Below are 26,915 nucleotides of genomic sequence, written 5' to 3'. Positions count from 1 at the left end.
AAGGAGAAGTTGCAAGTTAATTTAAGAAGTACAATACATCTCTAGGAAACTTGGGCAGCTCTTACATTGGGGAGAATCCTCATCATAACTTCATAACGCTAAAATCTTTCTTTGTTGTTCTTACAAAAAATCAGAATACCACTTAAAGCAAAATAAATGCTCTGACGCTCAAAACTCTACAGAAGGAAATATTTTATCTTTAACATAGTGGTCAGAGTAAGTGCATCTAGCAGAGGTGTATATGTATATAATAAATTTTCTCTTTTGGAGTTACAGCCAAAAAAAAATAAAGCTTTATTCAAATTAACATTGACAGGCCTAATGTCTAGGCATAAGATGCCTGCAAACTTTATTTATTTAAAAAAACCCAAACAACCAAACACAACAATCGAAGAGTTTTAGGAAGGTCAGCCACAGCACCAAAACCAGAGCCCAAATGTGGTGTGGGTACAGCAGTCAGAGCAGGAAAGTGGAAAAGCAAAAGAGAGGAAATGCAAACGAGGCTGCCAGCTGGAGCTTCCGACATTTTTTCTTCTACCAAGAAAAAAACACCAGATATCTTAATGCTGATTTAGAGACATTAGCTTGCCAATTTGATGACACCAAGTTGGGTGGGAGTGCTGATCTGCTCAAGGGTGGGAAGGCTCTACAGAGGTATCTGGACAGGCTGGATTGATGGGCTGAGACCAATGGTATGAGGTTCAACAAGGCCAAGTGCTGGGTCCTGCACTTGGGTCACAACAACCCCAAGCAATGCTACAGGCTTGGGGAGAAGCGGCTGGAGAGCTGCCTGGCAGAAAAGGACCTGTGCGGGTGGTGGCTGACAGCCAACTGAGTATGAGCCAGCAGTGTGCCCAAGAAGGCCAACAGCATCCTGGCCTGTATCGGGAGCAGTGTGGTGAGCAGGACTGGGGAAGTGATCGTCCCCCTGTACTCGGCACTGGTGAGGCCCCACCTTGAGCACCGTGTCGTTTTAGGCCCCTCGCTACAAGAAAGACATTGAGGTGCTGGAGCGGGTCCAGAGAAGAGCAATGAAGCTGGTGAGGGGTCTGGAGAACAAGTCTTATGAGGAGCAGCTGAGGGAGCTGGGGATGTTCAGCCTGGAGAAAAGGAAGCTGAGGGGAGACCTTATCGCTCTCTGCAACTACCTGAAAGGAGGCTGTAGAGAGGTGGGGGTTGGTCTCTTCTCCCAAGTAACAGGCGATAGGACAAGAGGAAATGGCCTCAAGCTGCAGCAGGGGAGGTTTAGACTGGATATTAGGAAAAAAACACAGAAAGCGGCATCAAGCATTGGAACAGAAAGTGGCAGAATCACCATTCCTGGAGGTATTTAAAACACATGCAGATGTGGTGCTGAGGGACATGATTTAGTGGTGGACTTGGCAATGCTAGGTTACTGGTTGGACTTGATGATCTTGACGGTCTCTTCCAACCATAACCATTCTATGCTTCTCTGAGTTTACTGCAGTAATGCTGGCAGCTGGGAAACATCGGAGAGGGCCTCTGCCCCCACCGGACAGACTGCACACACCCAAACACCTCCCCGCCCGCTGAGAGTACCCCAAAGAGCGTTTAAAATAGCCTAAACCTCCCCTCCCCCCGTTGCCTTCGAATACTTTCCTCCAGGGAGGTGGGGGGGCGGGTCTGCGGAGGGCAACCCGCCCCTCACAGCCCGGCCCTGCCCTGCCCGACCCCGCCGAGCCCAGCGCGCGCGCCCGTCGTGGCCTACCCGCAACGTCCCCTTCCCGCGCCCCACGTCCGCGCGCTGAGTGACGCCCCTCCCCCCGGAGGGGGATGCTGGGAGCTGTAGTCCGAGGCCGAGGCGGGCGGAACTACAAGTCCCAAAACGGGCCGGGGGTTGCGGGGATGAAGGGGTAGTGGGAGGCGGCGCCATTTTGAGGGCGAGAGGTCGGCAGCGTCTCCCCCCCGCCGCCGGCTGGGAGGGCGCTGCTCGCCGAAGCGGCGGGAGTCGGGCGGCTCTGCCTTGAGGTTGGTTTCTTCGTCCGCATGCGGCTGCGGCCGGGGAGGCGCTTCTCCGTACTGGCGTGTGGCAAAGCGGGGCTTGGCCGAGTGCTCGGGCCGCCGCGGGCGGGCGACGGCGTTGGCGCATGGGTGCCGGCAGCTGCGCTTGTGGGAGATCGGCGCCAGGCTGAGGGAAGCGTGTGTGTGGCGGGGAGCAGGGTGCCTTACCCTGTGGGGGGAGCGGCTGACACACCTACCGGGAGTCAGGGCAGGCGGCTCCCGGCAGCCGCGCCTTCGCCTCAGCGCCTGCTGCCTCCGGCTCTGCCGTGCGGCCTGCCTGTGTGGGGGACGCTGGCCTACGTGCTTTGTCTCCTCTGAACCAAGAAAGAGGTGGTCGCACAGACAAAACCAATCAGTTTCCCCTATCTGTAAGTTCTGCCATATATGCCTTCTTTTTTCATTTGGAAATTTATTGTGCAGGTGGTGCTTAAGGCTGTGAGTTACTTGTTTGAGTCTTCTGGATGTTTGGCTGCTTAGTTAAAGTGGTAATTTAGTGTTGCAAGCACCAGCCTGGTGAATGATGTATGCCAGTTCAGGTTCAATGCTTGCAACCAGTTCTTTACAGAAATATGACAAACCTATGCCTGTCCCATTAAAGAGGCAAGACTGTCACATAGATTGTGCGTTCTCAGTACATACTTGCTCTGTCTTCCCCAAGAATGCTGGTGGAGATGCTTTCTCATGTAACTTCACTGTCCCAAAGGATAATCAGAGCAAGTGTGTTAAAGATAATCAAGAAAGGATGTTCCTATCTGGGACAGTAACAGAGCAGCATTCTCCGTTAGAGAGATAGCTGTGCAGCAAGTACGCACATGCCCTGTTTTTACATATCAGAATGTACTCTGCTTAAACACCATACCAGAAGATAGATGCGGACATAGAAACTAATAAAGCAACTTTTTTATTCCAACCCTGGTTTTGAGTGAAGGTAGAGTAACATTTTTGGATAGATGGGGGATAGAGTCCCCAATTCATTTGACGTCACTCTCGCTTTCTAATTTACAAAAAAGAGGAACAGAGGAGTTGGAGGTATGCCTAAAATGTGTATATCTTGAGGAGAGACCATAGTACCCACAATGTTGTTCCACCAGCTCTGAGGAAGAGGGGTAGTTCCATGGCCGTGTTTTTCCCTCTTCTGATATTAGTGCTGCCTTCCAAGTAGTAAAGTCAAGTGTAAACAGTAAAGTCTCCTTGGTTTAGACATTTGGGGACTGAGGATGGCAGAATTCTCTTCCTTTGGGAAGTAGGTGGGAAAGTGCCTGGAGTCACACCTTGTTAGTTTTGCAAGTGAACGTGAGATGATAAAGGTTACTTACAAATCTTCCTTTAATGCTACCTACAGATCCTTTCCAGGTAGAGAAACAAAACTTCATTTTTTGTCCAGAATGAGGTATATGTGACACTTATTAATATTTACTCGCAGAAACTTGAAATGTTCACAGAAAGCAGTAGAATAAACCCTCTAGTAGGAAAAATTCTTTCTTGTTTGGTACTGCATTGGGGTTTTTTTGGGGGTGGGGATTTGCTGAATAAACTACTTGGCACTTGATTTATAATAAAATGACTATTGTTTTTTATTGCATTCTATCTAGACTTCAGGAATACAAAGGAAAATCCACGTAATTCTAACCAATGTATGGGTAATGGCATAACTGCATGTCATGGTGGTCAGTGCCATCTTGCTTTATTTTTAATTGCTCTCATGTCTCTGAATATTTCTGGAACCCATTGACGCATTCTTAAATTGCAGTCTGTTTGGGGCAGGGATTGCTTTTTTTGTGCTTGTTTTTAGAAAACATGCAACCAAGTGGTCTTGGTCCCTGACAAAGGTCTTTAGTTGTTCCAAAACCAAAAATGTAATAACAGATTGCAGATTTAAGTCTTATTTGACTAATACCAAATTATAAATGCCATCCAGCATCTGTTTGATTGGTGTTAAATGAATTAGTTGAGTTCAGTTTGTGTCACAGAAAATAATCCTTGTCGTTGAAGTATTTGCATTTTTGTTGGTTGTATTAGTGATGTCAGGCTTCAGTTTGTGCATTGGAAATTGGCACATGTTTATGCTCTGAAAGAGATTTATAACACTCGTCAAAATAGCATAGGTCAACAGAGAACAGAGGTTGTTGATGTAATTCATTTTCAAATATTCGCATTTTAAAAGAGTGATTTGTAAATTATTTAAGATGTGTCATAAAATGTGACTGCTAGACTGGTACAGCACTAATGTATTGCTTTGCTGAAGATGTGCAATAATGGTGCAATTTTATTTAAACAAGACTTCCAGTAGGTGATGTCTGCTTTTCATCTGATTGAGTACATCTTAGTTGTGACCATGGAAGGTCTGAGGATGTGTATCATAGGCCTGAATAACTTCTGCTTTTCAAAAATGTGCATGCTGATAATGTATTATTTTTTTCTAAGATGCTTCATGCTGAAAATAGAGTAAGACTCTTGGAGCGTCAGGATGAAATCACAATTGAACCATGTTCTAAAAAAATGAAGTCAACAGAAGGGGCTTACAAGAAACTCTCTGATGATGATAACCAAGGTATTCAAGGGGAAGCGTATGCTGAGAGAACATCAAACTATTTGATACCAGTGTATGCCTTGGATAACCAAATGCAACATGAAATGCAGAAGCAAGAGAAAATACATACTGGTGTTTTGGGAACTGAAGCACCAGATGAAGTGCCCCCTGACAATAACGTAGTGCTTAGTCAGCCAGTTGATTCAGAAACTGTGCAGAATGTAAATCCTCCATTTGCATCAATAAATGACACTAAAATTGAAGAAAAGAAAGGCCCTTTTATTACAAATACTGCTGGTGAAGATAATATTAGGAATATCTGCACATCATTCTCAGTAAATAGAAATGCATCAGATGAAGAGTTTTTTACAAGCAAAGAATTTATTGGACCAATTTACAAGCCTGGTGAAAGCAACAAACATGACAAATCTGGGAGTTGTGATGAAGGTGGAAGCAGTGGGGGAGATGAGAATGAATTGCATGTAAACAGAGCTAAAAGAAAGAAGGCAAAGAAGTTTCAAGCTATTTCTTCTGCTGTACCAGAAATAGATGATGAACTTGACCAGTTCTATAAAGAAATTCACCAGCTGGAAAGTGAAAATTTAGATACTACTTTTCAGGAAAAAGAAACTGAAACTTCTCAGGAACAATATTCTCCATATAACTGTTGTCAAACCTCACAAGAGGATTATCAAAGTGTATTGTTGGGCAGCCCGCAACCCTCATTTTATGAGAATGGACAGTGTTTATTTGGGGAACATATCAGTGAGAAAACAAGCAATGACCAGCAGTTTGTTGTGGAAGCAAGTGGCTGGAAAACTGAAAATACCTGTATAGGACAAGTAGATTCTAAATATTGGAACTACTCAGTGCCTGAATTGAGACCTGCTTGGCAGTCAACAGAGTCCTTCGTAGTACCTCAGGGACCTCTTGCTCCTAGATTCAACCATCAATCACATTTTCAGATACTTAATTCCCCACCACAAAACACAGATTCTCTCCCTTCTCACAGTAGTGAACTTCCTTACAAAAATTATCATGGTTACCATGGAAATACTGATTTCAACAGTCATGGTCCATTGCTTGATCAAAATACCGACTGTACTGGTCATACTGATTTTCATACTACTCAGGTCTTCAGAAATGGAAATAATGACCAGAACGGACTCCAAAATAATGACCAGAACGGACTTCAAAATAATGGTTTCTGTGAAACCAGACAAGAGTGTTGGAAGGATCCAAAAGCTGACAATACAGAAGGAATGCACAGGTTTTCTCACTTGCAGTTACCTGAAGAAAGATTCACTTGTTCACAGAAATGGCTCCTGATCTTAAGAGGCCTACCTGGTTCAGGGAAATCAACACTTTCTCGGTAAGTAAAGACTTAAAGCTTGAGAAGCTTATTCAAATAAAATTTTTTAAGAATTAAAAATATATGTATCTGTAAGCACTTGGCAAACTTTAGTATTTGTACATTAGGCTATTAAAATGCAGTAATTTTTAGTTAATGAGTACAAATGACAGTAAATATTAAAAACATTCACTTGGGGTTTTTTGTCTCCTTTAGACTTTTGATGAACAGGAGCTGTTTTGTGTTCTCTATCCATTAAATTGCATAGCCTTTTATTCTGAAATTTTCAGGTATACTGGTATGTGATGTTCTGCCTCTTTTTTTTTTTTTTATTCTTAAGTTCCTTAATTTAAAAAAAATCTTCTGTCAAATCTAACAGTAGTAATTTGACTGAACCAGAAGTACTTTTTTATGCCCATGCAAAAGTCTTCAAAGACCATAAGAATTTTACTACTTTGAAAATACTTAATTTGTTTTCAGTGTGTTGATGAAACTAAGTATAATCTCACTCTTTTTTTTTTTTTTTCATACTATGGTTTACCAACTTCTCTGTTTATTTGTGAACAGCACACAAGAAAAGTATTATTTTCCCTTAAAAATATACTTGTTGAAGTCTGCCAGGGTTAAAAGCAGGTACCACCTCCAACTTGGATTTTCACTTTTTTTTTTTTTTTAGCCTAGTTTAAAAAGCACAGAAATTGACGTAGAGCACAGGCACTATTTGTATTAAGTGAAAATAAGGTTTCTCTTGCATAGAAAAAAAAAAAAGGTTACTATATCAGTACTTAACTGATTGAGCTTCATCCAGAAACTGTACATCACTTCTCTGGTTATCTTCCGTTCTATGCTAAGAGTCTATTAGATAGATACAGTGATCATGTTCTTCCTTGTCTTACGTATAAAGGAGTAACCTTCCTGTTTGGTTTTTTTCTTCTGAAAGTTAGGAGACCATATAATAGAAAAAATACCTATTAGAAATGTCTAGCTTATGTATTTGTATAATTTTAACAATAATATTTTCTAGTTACTGAGTGCTTTTGCAAGCATACATTTCTGAAGCTACATGAGCCTGTGTGGGTATTATGGCAATAATTCCTTTAATATATGAAAGCAACATAAAAAATTGGAAAAAAAATAATAACTGTGGGAAAAATGCTGCCTCAGTGCAGGAATTGGACAGTACTTAATGAAGATATCTAGCAGAATAGAATATTTTGTTTTCCATGTTTTGTGTGCTGAATTGTCTTTTGAGTCTTTCTCCAAATATTTTATTCATATTATCTGAGAGATTCTAAATATCTTCAGGTTTTTATGAACACATATTCTTGCTTTTTTGCTAGTGAGACCAATTACTAATTTCATTCAACAGATGGGAAAGTGAGTACTATGAGATCAACGTCAAGAATAGTCACCAAATTTGGATGCAGAATTTGAACTGTGTGGGACTTATTTTTCAGTGTATTCAATTATGTGCAGTTTCATATGTTCAAAGTTTGGCTGCAATTGTCGATTCCCATAAAATCACATCTCAGGTACCTGCGGGGGGAAGGGAAGGGGAACGAACCATGAATTAATGTCTGCCTATGAGGAAAATATATATATTATTAATTAAGTCTTATTCTTAATAAAGTTGACTATATTTGTATGTATGTAACATCATAGACTTCTGCAGTGTAGACTAGGACAGTAAATGCAGTCTTCTGATGTCATGTTAGTACCCAAAGGTATCTTTGCAAGCTTCACCTCTTTAGCTCCTGCAGACAAGCCTCTACCACTTTTGGTAGCAAAATGACTGTGTAGCAACAGCAGAAACTTGACATCATCCATGTGGATCAGTGCTAGAAGGGAATGAGATGCATCTTGCAAGTGGGTTTCTCACGTATGAAATGACAGCAGAGCAGCAGTGAGACTCAGGAATCTTGAATTCCTATTTGTGTTTTGTGCAAAGTGAGTGTTTGTAAGTACAGACGCTTCCTCCTGCTCCCAAACTTGACCCGTATCTGTCCCAAATCTTCCACTGAAGTCTGTGGGTTTAGGTAGTAATGATACTTTCTTTGCATAGATGTGCTTTTTGTTGTTTCTGTTTCCTAATTCATGAGCCTGGGATAAATTTTATTTCCAAATACTTGTTAGAAGTATGTGAATTATTACATATGACGTCAACAAGTATGTTTGTGTTTTAAATTTTACAAGTTTAAATACTACAAAATCTGAAGGAGGTAATTGTCAGGCTTTTAAATGTTTTATTTTATGTCTTCATTTCACAATTTAGAAACAGGCTATGATCATGGCTGTAATAATTGAAGTTTCAGTTCAGAAACTCATTACTTTGTGGTAGCTTGTGTGTTGTGTATAAGGTAAGGGTTTTGTTACTCTGGCCTCTTTGGTGGTAACTTTGCCATCCCAAATTCTGTAGTTTTAGGATTATTCTGGCAAACGTAGTTTCCTATATGAAATCCGTACGGCATATGAAGTCTGTATGGGTATCAGTTACATAGGTTCATAAATAAATTGTGGTGTATTCTGAACTTCAAGGAATAATAACAAAATATTTCAAGAGTAAACTTTGTTGATGGGTTTGCAAGATTCCTGACCCCTTGTCGTTGTATTTCTGTATTGCTACAACTAATGATGCTTGGAAGATCAACAGAAGAATTTGACTAAGTGAATTATTCTCCAGAACACTCGCAAACAGTCAGTTCCTAGAAATGAAAATAAAAATAAAAATTAATGCCCCATTAGTCCCATTAGTGTGGATTCATCAGTTCATATATATTCCTACAGAAACCTGACAGCCAGGAGCTGTAGGGATGTGTCTACCTACTCATCTAGTAGAAGAATACCAGTTATTATTTGCTGTCTCTTTTATTAAGGCAGATATTCCTTACTCTTTAAGATGCATGTATATATATTCAGCACGCAAAGTGAGTGTGGAAGATGGATCCTGTTTTTCTAGCCTTATTAATCAGCAAATGTAGCATACTGTAAATAAGAAAATTGGGCCGTGTTTGAAGTCATGGCCAAGTAACGTAATGAATATAAATTCCTGTTAAATGATTTCTACAAGAGAGGAATAGATAGGAAAAAACCTGCTATTGTGTGTGGTATGTGATTTCCTTGTGCCATTTTATCTACTTTGAAAAAAAAATAGGCTTTAAAGCCTTCTGTGCTCTCCTAAACCAGTGTGATACACATCCTATTAAAAGACATAGGCTCTAACACAAATAATTATTGAACAATGTCCAAGAAAAGCAGCTGTACTTTGGTGTATCATGCTCTGCTTTCTGAAGTAGCATTGCTGTTTCTCCTGAAGTAACCTTAACTCTGAAAAAGGGAGAAAGAGCAAGAAGGATAAAAACAGCTTGTATGCAGCTTTGATCATGTTACTTAATATTTGCATCATTAGTGTTTCTTCTGGTCCTCGCTAATCTGAATTTTGTTGTTACAGATATCTGTATTTTAAAAGCAAAAACAACCAACAGCTTAATTGTGTGACAGTGAATGTGTAGGAATGTAAATTAATCTGTAATGCAGTGTCCCAGTCTTTAAACTGTGATCCATAACAGGTCTGTTGTTGGTGACAGCAGGTGGCAAAACATAACAAATTGTTTGTGTGGGAATTAAACTTAAGTAGCTCTTCCTGCAGGTACTTACAGAAAAGCTTGGTAACTTAGAACTAACATACATTTGTTCCCCTACATTATTTGGGATTTAGCCAGTTCTTTTCTGTAGTGCAGTTTGCGTTTTGTAACCTTTGGACATGTTGCCTATTTCTGAGCCAGAATAGTTGCCTAAATTTCCATAGGACAGTGATGCCTGAGTGTTGCAAAGGGCTATAAATGCTTTTTGGCACTAACTGGCTGTTCTCTATTTTTAAATTTAAATATACTATTGAAAACAAAAATACTCCAGGAAGTTTTGTAATCACATTTGCTAAGTAGATCAGACTTTAAACGGGATTGTGCTGTTGTCTCAGTTTTACAAGGTTTTCCTTTAAACCCCAACTTTCAAAGACTTTCTGAAAATAAAGTTTGATTTGTCAGAATGGTGGTTGCTCATTGGGATGGATTAATGTGGATTTGATTTGACAGAGTCTGATGTTATTGATTAACCAGCAGTTAATTATTCCCCGTAACTTCGCTATAATCAGTTTCTCTAACTCACAGGTATTTGTGGGCATCATTTAGGATGAATTTTAATTAAATCCAAAAGTGATCTGTATGATGCTTCTAGAAGGTTTGACTGTGGCATTTCATGGCAATGCAAATACAGAATTCTAGAAACGCTGAATGGATTTTTGTAGTATTCCTACATCACTGATTACAATAACTTCTGTAATTAATAAGCATATTATCAGTAATATAATATATTACAACACGGAGTAAAAATAAATATGTTAACAGTGAACATTGCAACTGTGTCTGAGTTCCCTTTTTTACCCTCATTGGCTTTCCAGTGTAGTGTGTCTTTTATTATTTGCTAAAGTATACTTAAATTTCTCCCATAATCTTTAATGTTAGCTGTGCAAGAAGTAGAATGTAATGCAACTTACTCTAACCTACAAATGAAATAAACTTCTAGCCAGTAAAGTATCTATGCTTGGAAATGACAGGCCTAAAATACTGGGTAGCTGTGAAATTTATGTCGCAATTGTTTTCTTTTATCTTTGTGGATTATAATTTGAATTTCTGCATTTTATCCATTTGTTTGCAAATTTGCTTTGCTTTGTCTGTTTGTTCCCACCCCACCCCCCAAAAAAAAAAATTTCATGGTATTTTTGAGGTAATATTTTGTCAGATTTCATTGAAATTGGTCTGTATGTCCAGAAGTCATCATCAAATGGCCTTAGGAAACCAAGCTAAAACACTGTAATCAAGTGGTTTAAGTGATTTGAGAAGTGATTGTTTTTCTCATGATTTGAAGTAGTACACGCAGGGATAGTTAAACGCATGGCTTTCCTTTCACCCTGTTAGCACTAAAGTATGAATGATAGGGAAAACCAATATAATGCCCTGATAGAAACTGAGATATGAAAAAATCCTATCTTAAATTTCTTGTCTTCTATTAGACTGACACTACAGTGCTACAGCACGTGCTAACCCATGTAGCAGCTTGCTGCTGCATAACCAGGGGAGGTCTCCATTGATAGTCCGTTTTAATGTATCAGCGTTTGGGACCTTTTCTTAAATAGACTCAACTGCTAAAGCTTCAGAAAAGTAACCCAGAAAAAAAAAATGAGAAAAGGATTGCTTTCTTCCGAGTATGAATTCGAATGGCTTATAGATCCAGTGAGTGCCAGAGTTAATGAAAAAACAGAAAGACTGTGTCACCAGGATTGAGGGAGAAGACATAGAACTGGAATAGAAGAGTACAGGATCTTGAAGGAATATGGACACACTCTGTAATCCTGACTTTCATTAGTAGGACAATCTTGAAAGTTTATTGGGCTCATTTACTTTTTTCTGAAAATAGGGAAATTGCTGTAAACAGTAGTAGTTTTCTTTCACTGTTCCTGTTTGACCTAAATTGTATGTGCAAGCAGCATGGGCAAAGGTCAGAGCAGGGTGTGCTGAGAGTTTAAGGTGCTGAAAAAGGACTTAAAAATCCAGTTCATTTCTCAGCTATATCCAGATTCCTCATGATCAGATTGGTTTCTAGAGATAGTTTGAAATGAGAATTGATATGGCAAATGTTAGTAAATACACTAAATTATTATGAGGTACTTGGAACTTAACTGCAATATAAACATAAATTAGATGGGTACAAACATCTCTTGGGGGTGGAGGACAAGAAATAACAAATACAGAAATAGCAGAAAGGGAGAAAATATATTGCTTTAATTTGGATTAGAATTATTGGTAATATATATGAGTGTACTTTTATAAACCTGTTTGAAGTTTGCAAGAAGTTCAGAAATAGGGCACAGTTAAATTTATTTTAACTATATTCTTTTTTCCTGTTTTTTTTGTTTTCTATCTGAAAAATAAGAGTTAAAATATTTTTGCATTTTCCTTTGTTTAACAGTATTCTGCTTGGTCAAAGTCGTGATGGCATGGTATTCAGCACCGATGATTATTTTCGTCAACAAGATGGATATACATATAATGCTGCTCAGCTTGGTGATGCCCATGAGTGGAACCAGAAGAGAGGTTTGAGTGCATAAGAAGAATCCTATTGATTATGCTTATATTTAGAAAATAGAAGTATAGAATGACACACATGTGTTAATAGTCTATATGAAGAAAAGCATATATATATATTAGTATAGGATATATAGAAGTATATATTTAAAGTATTCTTTCTACTTTAATAAATGTGTATATATATACACATCAAATTTTGAACTTACAGAAGGTTCAGAGTTAAAAACAGAAAATCTCTCTTCCTTGTGCTATGACCTGCTGATTTGATACTAGTATCTCGATGGCAGAATTGAACCTCTTCAATGGTGGCAACAGCAGAGTATCCTATTTTTTCTGGTATCTTTCCTGATCTGAGGTTCATCCAAAATTTATGAAAGAGTTTTTCTGAGGAAGATTTTAGTTCATCTGTGTAGATTAACAGCTTTAATAAGTCATCTTTTTTAATACCCAGCAGCATCCAAAGGTTGGGCTTAATTGGTAAGGAAGTAGATACCTGGGGTAAGAAGGGTAGCAGACAGATTCTTGCTCTTTCTGTAGCAGTTTTCTAAGAATCGTATTATGTGTTTGGTCTGCTCCAAGGAGTGGACAGACTGAGCAACTCCATTGCCTGTGCATGCAGATTACTCTCCATGCTGCAGTGTCTCAAGCAGAAACTTCCTTCCTGTCTGGAGACTGCTTCTTTGCATCCAAAGATACAGGGGGCCAAGGAAAAAAAAACTTCTTCCCTTTCCTCCCCTCTTCACCCTAATGCAAAATTTATTATACATCAGGGAACGTTTCTGTCTGAACAGGGAAAGAATTTTTTAGAGCAATCATTAGGATATCAGTTATAAAGAGCACTTTTGAGGCTGGAGCGCAGCAATAATAAATACTTTGAATGAAGTTCCCAGTAGGAGCCTGAATAGCAGCAGAGTTGACAAGGCAGTATTTTATGGGCTCAACACTTCACAATTATAAGACCATCAAACAATTTTCACTTGATAATGGCTTCTTATGACTAGACCTTAAGATCTCTCTAGTTCTGTATCACTTAGTTACACAGTGGTTTTGATAACCAGAACAGTATATAATTTAGTTATTCGGTATTTTGATAGCAAGAACAGTAGCTGTGCCATGTTGTACAGAACATCTCCATTGCGAAACATTTACCAGAATAGCTTTGGGTTGAAGTTACACTCAATTCTTACCTCCTACTTTGTCTAGATAGAGCTCTCTTGACTTGAAGGACTTCAGAAGCTCTTGGTTTCATTTGAGTGTGTATCCTTGAAATGCATGAAATGAGACCTTCAGAGAATGTTAACCTTTTTTCATGGAACGTTATTAGTTCTGGAAACTTTTTTGTATGAGTGTTATTTTAATTTTTTGAACTTCAGATATTTCTGTTCTTTCATCTAGTTTGTCATCTTAACTTTCCTGTGAGCACTAGTAGTATTATATTCTGAATTTTTCATTGGCAAGTTAAGGCAGAGCTGCTAAAGACGTCTTCCTGTTTTGGATGACAAATTTAGCTATTTAGATATTTTCTTCAGAGTATATAGTAGTAATTAAATTTCATATATTCAGAGTAAATTTTCATTGTCTTCATATTCAGATGAATTCATATCACTTCTGTAAACGATACCTGTAACTTTTGAAATTGGGCAGCCAGGAAATGAAGATCATACAAAGTAGTGGCCACTTGGAAAGAGGTGAGACGGTGTTCAAGAGCATTCACCAAAACAGGATCCTTCTCCCTTTGCAGTCATCCTGACTCACTCATTACTTATCTCACAAAAAAAAAAAAGAAAAGGAATGCTTGGATTGTGCTGATGATCTGATACATACCCCCGATTCAACTACAGAACAAGTCTGTCATGTGCTCAAAGAAGTTGGAGTATATGGGAGGAAATAGTGCACACATGCATATTTAAGGACAGTATGGTAATGCATATGCCCTGTCATTACTACACACCCAGCCTTAATTCAGGTATTTCGTAAGGTTCAGAGTTTTGCTTTGCAACCATGATGCTTGCTTTTTTTTTTTTTTTTGGCACCCTTTCTGTGTCTTTTAAAAGCAGAACTGAATCCTTGCTCTCTTCCTGCAAGAATTTTGAAATGTGAAATTATTGATGTGTTTTTGGCTTGCATTGCTAGTACTGCTTAGGACTAAAAAAAATTTTTTTTCTTGGCTTCAATGTGTAGCATCAGAGCAGTTGACTTTTTTTTAATGGAATTGATCTTCACAATGCTTTTGTAAAATAGATAAGGAATCATTGTTATGTTTTTACTGATTAACTGAGGCACAAAGAAGCCAAGGAATGTGTTTTATAAAGGCCTTACTTTCAATTGTAAGATGCTTTAGGGTCGTAGGTGGAGATGAGAAATTTCTTCATGAATCTGATAATCCTAAATTGGAAATCTGCTTCTCCATCTGGCTTAGTTTCAGCCTGCAAAAAGAACCTAATTTACTGATTCATGCATAAAGTAGCTATTCTCTAAAGATGTAAAAGTTGTGACCTTTTCTGCAAGGAATGGCAGAGGTCTTGCTTTCAAAATAAAAAGGTGAAGGAAGTTAAAACAATGAAAACTAAGATAGCCCATTTGTCGCAAAAGGGGGATACTCAAGTGCCCTGTCTAGGTACTGTCCTCTGCAGGAGTTCCTTCTGAACTTCTGGTAAGAACAGCTGAACTTCTGGTAAGAATATCTTAACTGCTGTCCTGGTTTGTATAAAAAGGAGGTGAATATCAAGCTGATAAGGGTACAGAACTTGAGTTTTTCACTTCCTTGGGTGAGTCTGCTGTGTAGCATTACGTAGAAGCTGAATGTCATAATCATGCTCTTTAGATGTGCTCGAAAAAAAGTGGTTGTGTAATGTTGTTTTTTTCAGGGACAAATCCTAGTAATGTGAGTTAGGAGTCCTCTGAGAATCCTTTCTGGACTGTGTAGGGATTTAGAATACCTGATCTCAGATCAAAGTTAAGTTTAGGCATAAGATAGATGCTTAATTGATTTACCAAGACTAAAGCAGTCTTGGGCTTATGAAGAGATACCATTTTATGCATTAGGGTGATGTTAAAGTGCTTTCTGTGCTGTGGAGGTGATGAATCTCAGGTAGCCAACTGATTTGCATGTTTAGTCCCCTAAATTCTTCCAGCCAATCTCGATTCTGTGATCTCCAGGATGCTTCTGTTTGGTTAAGAAGTGGTATACTCTTGCTGGTCCAAAGTTAAAAAGTATGCTACTGAATAAGTGTCCTGCCAAACAAATTGTCTGTGCTCTGTCTGCCTTTCCATCAATAAAGATGTGAATTTGGATGTGCCTTCTTACCAGTTCCTGTTTTGTAGAACTCAAAGCAGCTTGTTGTTCCTGAAGCTTCTGCCCTCTTTTGGATTTGGTAGAAGTTGACCAGTGAGTTCAAACATTATTCAAGCAGAGACACCATGGTTGTAATTTATTTTTTTTTTAATGGATCTCAGAAATAGTTCAGATATGTGATGTCTTTCTGTGAAGATCACGTATTTCGTAGCATTTTGTTGGAGAACTGCAATACCTAACCACAGGTCTCAGTTATCAACACACCATGTCTTATCCGTCAGGGTTGGATATGGTTTCATGCCAGGATCTCTGTACTCAGCAGGTCACAGACTTTGAGCAATTCTGTTGTGTTTCCTTGACTTCTACACTTCCCATTTATCCATTTGTATTAATTCACCACCACCTGTTTTTTATGCCCTTCACTTAATTTTTCTTACCTTCTTGCTTCTACTTCTTTCCATTCCTGTCTCTACCTTTCAGTGCTTTTATTCCTTTTCTTAGAACAGTGTGTTTCAGTCAGACTAGATTAGTGCAAAACCCATCTGGAACAGTTTATTTACATTTACCATTTTATTTGAGTTACATAGCTGTTTATTAACTTGCACTATTTTTCATTGCAGCAAAGCAAGCAATGGAGCAGGGAAAATCTCCAGTTATAATAGACAACACTAATACTCAAGCCTGGGAAATGAAACCATATGTGGAAGTGGTAGGTTTTGTTGTGTGATTATATCATCTGGTATAACTTTGCAAACATACCTTCACATGCGATAAGTTGGCCTGTGTTGTCTAGAAACATTTTCTTACTCAAGTTTCTAAAGAGAGGCTGCTTATTGATACAATCAGTAATTGGTATGACAATAGTTCAGACCAGTTTAAGGATTAACTTGATCTAATCTGCTTAGCCTGGAATGAAAGCTAAGATGGGTTGAGGGTAAGTGAAATTCAGCATGCTACCACCACAGAGTTAACTACATCTGTTTGTTATACTGGTCTGTAAACTTCCTGTTACATTTTATGTAATAAAGATACATATATCACGCTTTTTAATTTTTTTTTGCTTGCTGCAGGCTCTAGAAAAGGGATACAGAGTGGAGTTCCATGAACCAGATACTTGGTGGAAGTTTGATCCTGAAGAATTAGAAAAGTAAGGTTTATATTACAGAAATCATTGTACTTTATATATAGAGGTAGATAAATAAATGTACACACAGATATAAATGTAATACATATTTTCTTCAGTATCTTATTTTTTTAAAATACTTAACTACTAGTATAAAATGTATTTTATTTAAATAGGCATTTTGAGATATACCTTTAAATGGAGGTCCTGTCTTGTTGGCCGAAAAAATCAATGTTAAAATTTTGTTGGACATAAGTAGAAAAATGATTGACACCTGTAAGAATTGCTGCTACTATAATGAATAATTTTTCTGATAAATTCGTTGCTACAAAATGGTGATGGCAAAAAATAGGTAGAAGACAAAAAGAAATTGCGCATTTTGCAAGGAGTGCGTCAATATAGGTGCTTTGGTTTGACTACTTTTATAGATGTCTCCTTGTCAAAGAACAACAGTCCATTACTAATCAGTAAAGGTTAAAAAGAAAGAAAGCTAGCTTATATTTTAGATTATTCTATTGCAAGATTTCGTGAAATTGTCCCCAGTCTTCAGAGGATCTGACTTAGAGTACTGTTGGACATAGGTCAGTGGACTTCTGTGTTGTAAGAGTGCCTGGGAAGCTGCTTATTATTCCTGGTTAATGTCTCTTTTTGTCTCAGATGTATCTGCTTTAGGAATCTATGAGATACCAAAACAACTTACGGATATTTCATTGTTTGAAATATAACGTAATGTTTTCATGGTTGATCTCAAGAGTTCTCTCGCTAATTGTTATTTTACATGCTTCCAACCGGCTTGGCTTATAATTGTTTCAGCTTTGTAAAGTAGCCCCTACAATGCATGAAGTACGTGTGTATTATACTTACATTGCTGATTTGGACTCTATTTTGTTTATAAACATCTTAAAGTTTTCACCTTTTGCTCCTAAGCTACCACTAACTTATTTTTAGAGATGGAGTCCTCTCTCTGTAGGGTGAATTCTAATAAATTTTTCCAGTCTGGGGTACAGCCCAGCCAAGTTAGGAAGCTGTCTTAGTAATCGGACATTTCTAAGAAGTTGAGTGTGAGATTTCCATTACGTGAGACAGACTCATTTTGCAGGAAAATACATATTTCACAGGGTCTTAACAAGTTAACAGGATAAACAAATGTAAAGTGTTGTTACCGTTGAATTTTATTCTCTAGCCATTAGTTGGAGCAGTTAAGTTCTTATCTTTCCTAAAACGGAAGGAAAACCCTTGAACTGTGAAGTACTGCTGCCAGTTCTTAGGAGCTTTCTAGAAATGTTTTAGCAGCTCCGGTTGCTTTAAATATTTTATTAGCAGCCCATTGTCTGGAAACTTTATTTTTTGGGGAGTTTAGGAGAGGTGGTAATAGGAGGTTTCATTTTGCTTTTCAATTGCTTGGGGAGAGGGCTCAATTTTTAAAGGAGTTGTTTTTTCCATATTTGTGTTTGGGAAATAGATAATGATAGAGATATTATTGTAGTTTTGGGATTCCCCTTATGAATTTTGAGATCAACATTTTGTGAAGAACCTGGGCAAATACTATACTAATAATAAATTTAGGTAATTTTATTAGTTCTCCGGAGTCATATGTTCTAATTCCCTCCTACACGCTATCACTTAAGACTGTTTCTGGTAGTCGGAATAAAAAATACACTAGCTTCTACTTTAATTAGCAAAAGACTTTTCTTGTGTTTTGGATATGTACTCCTCATTTATTTTATTGGCGCTGTCTAGATTGTTAGTAACTTTTATGCAGATATTCTACAAGTCAGGTGGATTTCTAGATGCTATTTTTGTAGGATTGTTTCTGCCAGTGCTTAATGTGTTTGAGAAATCTGTGAAAAGGCTCTCTACATCAACACTGGGGGAGTTCTTGATGCCAAGAATGTGACAGATGTTTTAGTGTGAAATAGGTGTCGGTGTCTTTTTCTTGCAGTGTGCCTGTGAGGTACAAATTATCTTTAGACTCGCTCATGAGTGATTTTGCTTTTAGTTCAGTTTTGTGCACATAACTTTTGTGAAAACATCTTGACTGCACAGGCATATGCCTTGTGGTAGCGGTCAATACTTCTTGCATAGCATCTAGACCTTGGTATAAAGGATTTCGAACTTTGATAGAATTTTTAGGAAATCTTGAAAATTGCAGGTGAGAGAACAAAAGGGTGGCAAAATCACTGGTAGAAGAGATTTATTTTTTTTAATTATTATTTTCTTTATTAAGTGTTTAATCAGTGTTGGATGAAAAGATTACCCTCTGTCACATCTGTATGCTTTCTGAGTAGCTGGCCAGTTGGGAACCAGAACTTTTTTTTTAAAAAAGTATACATTCATTTCAAGCTTTCGGGGAATAACAGGTAGGCTGTGTATAATCTGTATTTTGGGACGTATGTTGTTTTAATTTTAAAAAAGTTACCTGCTGTGTAACTTCACACAGAAGTGAAATGCAAAATGTTTAATATAATCCCTTTCCCTTCAGTATGATCATAAAACTGCAATTTAGTACTAACTTCATCAAACCTGTGCTGATTCTTTTAAGTAGTAATGTCTGTGCAGTATTTCTTTGCCAGTTTATTGGTATGTAAGATTATTCCAGTGTAGAAGCGTTTAATAGTGACAGAACTTTGCTTTTATCAATAGATTCTGTGTTCCTCCAAGCAAAACCAGCTTCCAGAGCATAACTATCTGTTAGGAGCTTTTGCTGTTACATCTGTATTGGTTAAGGATAGATGGGTTTATGCTCTTTCAGCATAGCCAAGCTGCCAAAGCGTGAGTGAAGACATGCCTGAATAGGAGGTCCGGCTATTAAACGACACTATACAGCAGATTTGTTTCCTTTTTTAAATTAATTTTTATGCTTGATATGATTTTGCTGGTGGTGATTTTATTATCCTGCCATGTTCTTTAAGGAAAAGTACTTGCCTCAGTTATGAAGTGATTATACACAAGTCCATTCAATTGTGGATGAGTGCCCAGAGCATTTGAACTGTAATCTTTTTCTAGGAGTACTAAGATCTGGAAAATATTGAATAACTTTGTGCTTCCATCGCTTGGCATAAAAGGACTTAAGACGTCCTCTTCTCAGGTTTTTTTTTTTATGTCATGAGAGTCAAATGCTTCATAGAATCCCCATATTTCTAGGGGGTTGGCTTTTCTTTACCATTAACCGTGTTCATGAATAAAATCAAAACTGTTAAGACTTGTTAACTGACAAGTTCAACAAGCTGCTGCTCCTAGACTTCTTAGCACAATGTGGAAATTAGTAGCATTTAAACAATGATCCACTTGTGATGATTGCTCTAGTTTCTGATGTAGTCTCAGGGAAGAGGGTCTGTAAGATAAATACTCAAAGCCTTTCCTTCTTAGAAAGCAAGCTGTTAAAATACACCTTAAGGAGCCAGCATAATTCTAAGTACTTCTGAGATGACCAATTCTTCTTCCATTCTGAATGTGAAACTAATGTGCTACCTGCAGTGTGCTTTGAACCTCATCAACTTGATATGTGCTACTTTGTTGTAATGATATGCACAAACTACGAGGCGGGGAGAGGGAAGGAAAGTGAATCAGCCTTTTAAAATATTTCTATAGAGAATAGCTTCTTTCCATTACAGCCTGTTTGTTCCTAGTATCAATTTCTGCTCTATAGAACTGAGTAAGTCAGTAAGGAGGCCCACGCCTCTTCTGTCCCTGGCAGAGAGCACAAAGATGCTGGCATATATTCCCTGCTGGTATGACTTGGAAATAATTCAGCTTGGACAAGGTTTCTTGGTGATAAGAATTGGGTTATGATAAATGCGTGTCTACATTATCAAAACGTTTTGTTTATGTCTTATATCTGCTTAGTTCCAGTTCTGTTACAGTGCTGGCAATTCTCTGACATTCAGTTTGTGCGTGAGCCTTGTGGTTTTCTTTTTCGCAGGGACCAAAATTTTCTGCTAGTGTGGATTTTAAGATCCTATTCCATAGATACTAAGGAGATAGATACATTCTGATGTAACGTCTAATGTCTCGGGTTATTAATAAGTTCTCGGGCCAAGTTCTCACTGAAAGTACCTGTTCACTAAACACTGCAAGAATAGGGCAAGACTTTTGGCCTCTCTTCCCTTATGGGTGTTTTGGTACATTTCTAAACTTACAGCAAGTATGCATAAGAGCTAGTAGATACAGGTATCATGAGCGTGCTGTTCTGGTTCAAAACTAAAATTGCTCCTTATTTTATATATAGATTTATTGATGCAAAAATATTCGGTCATTAACTCTTGAAACAATGTAATTTCATTTTTTATGACAGTTTGAACATTGCTACATTGCTTGCATAAGTAGTAGTCTATAATATTATTCATTTCTCTACTCATTGGCTAGTATACTATGTAAAATCTGATGAATAAATCTAAAGCAAGGTCATTCTAGGATTATTTAGGTACATAGTCCTGCTGAATAACATCATATTTCTGTATGAAGAAGAATGACTGTATTGTTCTCTGTTATTTAATATATGCAGTGGCGAATTGTTAAAATAAACCTTAATACAAGCTGAATACTGAGAGAATGAGAATACAGTGTAATAAAAGTGAAAATTCAAATATGAAAGGCAAGAAGAAAAATTGTGAAATTAGAGGTTTTTTCTTAAAGACTGTAAACAGATAAACATACCAGACAATTTATTTAAATTTTTATTTTTGTAGGAGGAATAAACATGGGGTCACTCGTGAGAAGATTGCTCAGATGTTGGAACGATACGAATTTCAAATATCCGTACCTATTGTCATGAATTCAGTGGTACCTCCCCACAAAAACTCACAAAGGCCACCTCTGCAGAGAAGACATAGGTGGGGAGGCAGTACAGACTCATGGAATTCTTTCAGTATTTCCAGTAGCCGATAACACAGTTGCAGTCAGTAAATAAAAATTTGTTGCTTGCCCTTCTAAAACACATCATCACCTCCAATAAAATAGTGGATCACCTGTGTTTTAAATAGGCCTATTTCAAGACCATTTTCTTCTGGAGGTTGTTCCTTTAATGGACTTACATGTAAAAAAAAAATTGTACATTAAATGTTTTTTAAAGCTATATTTATTACAGTTGTAAAACTTTGATTTTAGTAAAATATTTAATATATTATGACATACAACAGAGTCTTCCTTCATAAACTTAAGACAATGATGTCATATATCAAGTAACTGTTGAGCAGTTTTTTAGGGAAGAGTTCATATTAGATAACTTTTAGAAGAGAATTACAGTCTCAGAAGAGGAGGTTATTTATGTAATAACCAATTTTAATGATTGCCATAAAGTCTCCTTATCTTTCATGAGATTTCTTTTTTTAAACGATTATGCCTTGGATTGTCCTTTTGTTCTATTTGGCATGTATTGCCAATTGGCAAAATTTTGGCTTGTATTTTCTGGCTTCAGTTATGTTTTCTGATATTTTTTTTTTTTTTTTTTGGGGGGGGGGGGCGTGTCTCAGAAGCTCATCTGGAAGCTGAGGAAACATTCTGCCAATACAGTATTCATCAGCCTTAAACTGTGTAACCTGAATTATCTTTTTACTTGTTTATTTTCAGTGGTAGTATATAAACTATGATGGTGGCTGCACACCACCAGCTTTTTTGTGCGAACTTTTTTGTTTCTTTAAATCTAAATTTTATCACTAAAACCCAAAAATTTCACAGCAATGTCTTTCTCAGTCAATTTCACTTAGGATAAAAATGAAGTATTAAAGCATTAGGATGTCAAGTCCCAGTCCACAGCTGGGATGCATCAATGCAGTATAAATAGTGGACATAATTCTGTAAAATCATGTTGCGTTCCTAATTTTGGCACAGCCAATATAATCTGGTTAGCGCATATCAAAGAATGAGCCAGCATGGAGATTGACTAATTTACTGCCTTTTTTCTCTTAAAAAAAAAAATGATGAATTTGTAAGTTTTCACTTTGCTTGCTTTCTAACAGCTTGCTGTATTAATAAAACGTACTTGTCTTCAGTGTTTTTCTAGTAGTTCAGTGCAACAGGTTTTATTATTTTCCAGCTTTTAGGATTTTATACAGGTGAACATTATTACTAACTTGCTATCTTCAGGTCTAACTATATTTAACTATATTTTATTTCCTTATGCACTGAATGAGTAAATCTTGAATAGGAAGTTTTGCCAAGAACATGAATACATAGCTAAAAGAATTTTCATGTTTTTTCTATTACTAATTTGGTCTAATGGCCATCAGAATTTTGAAAATTCCTAAGCCAGCATAATTTTTTTTTTTTACATATGGACAATTTTTGAGTACGCCCTAAAAGTTACTTCATCTTTATCATCAAGAACATCATGAAAGTTGGAAATCCAGGTATATAATGAAGTATTTTTTAATGATTCTTCTATGCCTATTGTGCAAATCGAAATTTGTACAATTTAGTGTATATCTACAGTAGTATTTTAATAAGAGATTCTATTAATTATAAAAGTTGAAGTGTGCAGTTTCACATTTTTTAATTATTAAAAAATAATTTAAAATTTCAGTAGCGCATGGATTGTTAATATATTGAATTACATGTGTGTATATATCTAGAAAAGAAGCTCTCCAACTATATTAATTGTCTGTTATCCATACCGATTATGTTATTGTATTTTAGTTTTCATGGTTATCTTTTTCCGTGTCTCAAAAGCATCACGGACATCGTTGTAAATGGTCAGTAACACTTTAATTATCCCAAAGTTTTTATATTTAAACATGAAAGCATATTTCAAGCAGGAGGAAGATAAAAATGTCTTAGAAAGACTCATTTTATTTACTGTATATTACTTTAAGGTGTAATAAAGTGATAAAATTTATTGAGGCTTTATGTAATATTCACACAGTGCGCTAAGTAAGGTATGACAAAAAAGAGCTGATAATGGAGAATTGATGTTACAATATCCTTTGGCACCTTCTGTCTTCAGTTTTTAAAGGAAATCGATATTTTTTTTTTAGGATTTAATTGATATTTAAGTTCTCTTTAACTGAAATTTGTATTTAAATAGATGTGAATTCATACTATTTTAAAATGGTGCAGCATTTTGGGGTGTTACCATTTTAATAAATTATTGGTGGATGGTGAGTATTTTTGACATGCAAAGCATGTTGATCGATAATAGGCTTGCAGTTTGCAAAGGACATATAACAAGAAAGGAACGCTTTGCAACTTGGCACTGTATCAAACATTTCTTGTAAATTGTTTAACCTATAAAGCTGTGTTCCAAGGTAAGTACAATGGCATGGTACATGAAAACACAATGGAATTACTGTCTAACACATTTTTGTTTCATGGTATATTCATGTTTCATGAGGATATGACAGTCATGGTCATATGTATGTCTTAGAAGTTGCTTTTACACTACAACATTTATATGTAAAAATAATAAAAAGATGATGTGAAATACATGTTGCAGGTATTGGATTTCTCCTGCTCCCTCACAAATGAGGAAAATTACTTATTTTGTCAAAAAGAAGGTACCAGAAATGTAAGAACTTGCTGTTCAATTAGATTGGGGATCTAAAAGTTTTCACTATCTGTCATAGTGTTTATGCAGTACACCTTTTGAGCATAATAATGTACCTATAACAAAGGCTTCTTCTTGTTTTAGATTTTTAGTAGACTGCTAGTTCACCATATTTCATTAAATAAGTGTCAAAATTTTTTTTTAAATGTAACTAATGCATAGGACCTTAATGTTACAAATGTAAATTTGTAAAAATCTCACTTCAGTGAGGAGTTTGGTAAGTAAATTTAAACAGAATAGTTAAGATACTCAGCTATAGTTTTAACATCCTACTCTTCTAAGCATAAAATTTATGAAAATTAATTTGCAGAACACGCGTAATTTGGCTGACCAGTTAGCATCAGCTTATATAGGATTACATGTTGCTATAGAAAAAAATAGTTCTAGTTTTATTGCTTCATCTAAACTGATGATTCTTGTTTGATTAGTTCCTGATTTATCAGAATTTTTCATCAGCCTTGTCTTTGGCAGATGACTTAGTGTTCTTATTTTTCTTTTGTTTGGAGAAGAAAGAAAACAGATACAAAAAATCAAACCGAACAACAACAAAAAAACCTACCCCAAAACCCACAAAACCAAACCCTAGAAGATCTAGGTGCTGGTTTTGGCTGGTATAGAGTTAATTTTCTTCATAGGAGCTTGTCTGGAGCTGTGGGTTGGATTTGTGCTGAAAACAGTGCTGGTCATACAGGGCTGTGTTTGCTATTGCTGAGCAGAGCTTACACAGAGTCCAGGCCTTTCCTGCTCCTCACACCGCCCCACCAGCGAGTGGGCTGGGGAGGCACAAGAAGCTGTGAGGGGACACAGCCAGGACATCTGACTCTAGCTGACCACAGGGATATCCCATACCGTATCACGTCATGCTTGGTCTATAAAGCTGGGGGAAGAAGAAGGAAGGGGTGGGGGGGGGCACGTTCAGAGTGATGGCATTTGTCTTCTCAAGTAACTGCTGCACGTGGTGGAGCCCTGCTTTCCTGGGGATGGCTGGACACCTGCCTGCTGATGGGAAGTCATGAATGGATTCTTTGTTTTGCTTTGCTTGCATGCACGGCTTTTGCTTTACCTGTTAAACTGTTTTTATCGCAACCCAGAAGTTTCATCACTTTTACTCTTCCCCCATCCACTGAGGGGGAGTGAAGGAGCAGCTGCGTGGGGCTTAGTTTCTGTCTGGGGTGAAACCATGGCAACCTATTGTAACACTTTTTTATTTTTATATTTTAACGTGTGATGTTAAATGATCTGTGAGGAATTCTGTCTTTTGTTATTGTAGTCATGTCCTCTTTAGGTTCATTTTAATCTAGTTTGCCATGCTGCAAAACTTTTTTAAGGTTTTTGTCTTTAAAGTGAAAGCCAAGATTTTTGTCTTTTGTCATCTATTTTCTTGAAACCTTCTACAGAGATGGTAGTTTTGCTTTGTGTCTCTGCTAATAGATGACTGAAAACCAGGCTTTGTCTAGCTGAGATGTCTTCCCTGATGTAATTCAGACTGCGTTGGTATTTTCTTCTTTGAGCTGACCAGTAGGACTCACTTCAGAGAATTAGAAAAAAACCCAAAACTTTCGTATTTTCACATTTGTGTGTGATACCTGTAGTTTTAACTGCTGCTTCCTCCTAGCAGTCAAGTTTTCTGGAAGAAATGTTCTCCCTCTGTGCTGGTATGTCATGGAGATGAGGTGACTTAGGTATACGCTGAGACTTGAGGGTTTTCCATACAAAAGAACAGAGACGTATATTACAATTCCCAGTAAAGAGCAATAAGAAGACATGGTGTTCAGATGCAGTTCATAACACTGAAATTAAGTACTCAATTTAAAAGAGCAATCAGATGTTTCATATAGGTCAGATGTGGAAATGCTTCACTTCAGTGTTTTTACAGTGATGCTTCCTCATTTCAATGTTTTATGTTCTCATCCTTTCAACATCTTTCAAAAGCAAGAGCAGAGCTTGAAGTTCTGTAGTAATCATTTCCTAGGTGAGAATCTACTTGTATGTCAGTTAATTTGGGGTTTGCGTTTTGTTTTTTTCTAGAGCATAATTGGTTGAAATTAGCTGTAAATCAGCTTATTTTGAGTTCACAGAAAAATACGCGCAAACGTAGCTGGTCTTCTAAGTATTTAGAAGATAAACTAGTAAATAACAGGCTTTGTCGAGGTCAGATCATTCAAAAGTTGTCTTAGTTTATTTCTGTAGTAATGGAGAAGCAGCAAGTGGTGGTTTTAGCTTGAGATAGACTGTCGGTGTTATTCTAGATCAAGGGCAATAAAAGCATTGAAGTATTGTGTCTGGAATGGGTCTTTGCAGTTTCCTTTTAGCTGATGATGCTAAATTATCATCATCACGATAATGCTTCGTTGCTCAGGTGGGCAGGCAGGCAGTCCTTGACCATTCAATGTGTACCTTACTGAGAGTATGGCAGTATGACAAAGCACTGAGACTTGTTGGAAAGGGTGTAATATCTTCCAGAGAACGCACGTTATAAATGAATGCTGGGTAGCTCAGTATTTCATAGAGCATTCGAGATGCATAGAATGAGCACCATACCCAGAGCAGATGTTTTCAATAGCAACATTGTCTGTAGTTACGAGTATTTGAATATTAATGTTGCTATAACCTAGGTTAGAGGCTGGTTATTTAGTATTTACTGATCTGTTTTCTTTACGGTTTTCCTCTTGTAATTTCCCCCCCCCCTTTTTTCTTATTCTGGAACTGCATCTGTCTGATCTTAGTCCTGTGTGTTCAGTTACTACAGTTGTTTTCATAACTCTCTATCCATTCCCCGGTCCCTTTTTTCCCCTGAACTATAAACCTGTGTAGAGAGCTCCACCTTACTCTCTATTTTTTTTAATGCCTCAGTGCAAACTGGTGCTAATTAAAAACTGAGTGTATATATATTCCACTTCCTCACAGGCTG

At 37.3% G+C, this 26,915-nt stretch overlaps 1 protein-coding gene across 10 annotated transcripts in view; it reads left to right on the top strand.

Moving 5' to 3' along the window:
• Positions 1–1,751: 1,751 nt before the first annotated feature.
• Positions 1,752–26,915, top strand: part of LOC134514502 (NEDD4-binding protein 2-like 2) — a 45,651-nt gene continuing 20,487 nt past the window's right edge. For 2 of the 10 annotated variants that reach the window (XM_063332426.1, XM_063332409.1), the window contains exons 1-6: positions 1,755–1,989; positions 4,447–5,924; positions 11,928–12,052; positions 15,962–16,050; positions 16,412–16,488; positions 21,153–21,296. In XM_063332426.1, coding sequence (XP_063188496.1) covers positions 4,447–5,924; positions 11,928–12,052; positions 15,962–16,050; positions 16,412–16,488; positions 21,153–21,296 — 1,913 coding nt within the window. In that variant the 5' untranslated portion in view covers positions 1,755–1,989. The other 8 variants (XM_063332452.1, XM_063332444.1, XM_063332476.1 and 5 more) reach the window with 7 other exon arrangements.

This window comes from Chroicocephalus ridibundus, chromosome 1 (genome assembly GCF_963924245.1).
Source record: "Chroicocephalus ridibundus chromosome 1, bChrRid1.1, whole genome shotgun sequence".
Classification (NCBI taxonomy): Eukaryota; Metazoa; Chordata; class Aves; order Charadriiformes; family Laridae; genus Chroicocephalus; species Chroicocephalus ridibundus.
This window is presented reverse-complemented; position numbering and strand designations above follow the sequence as displayed.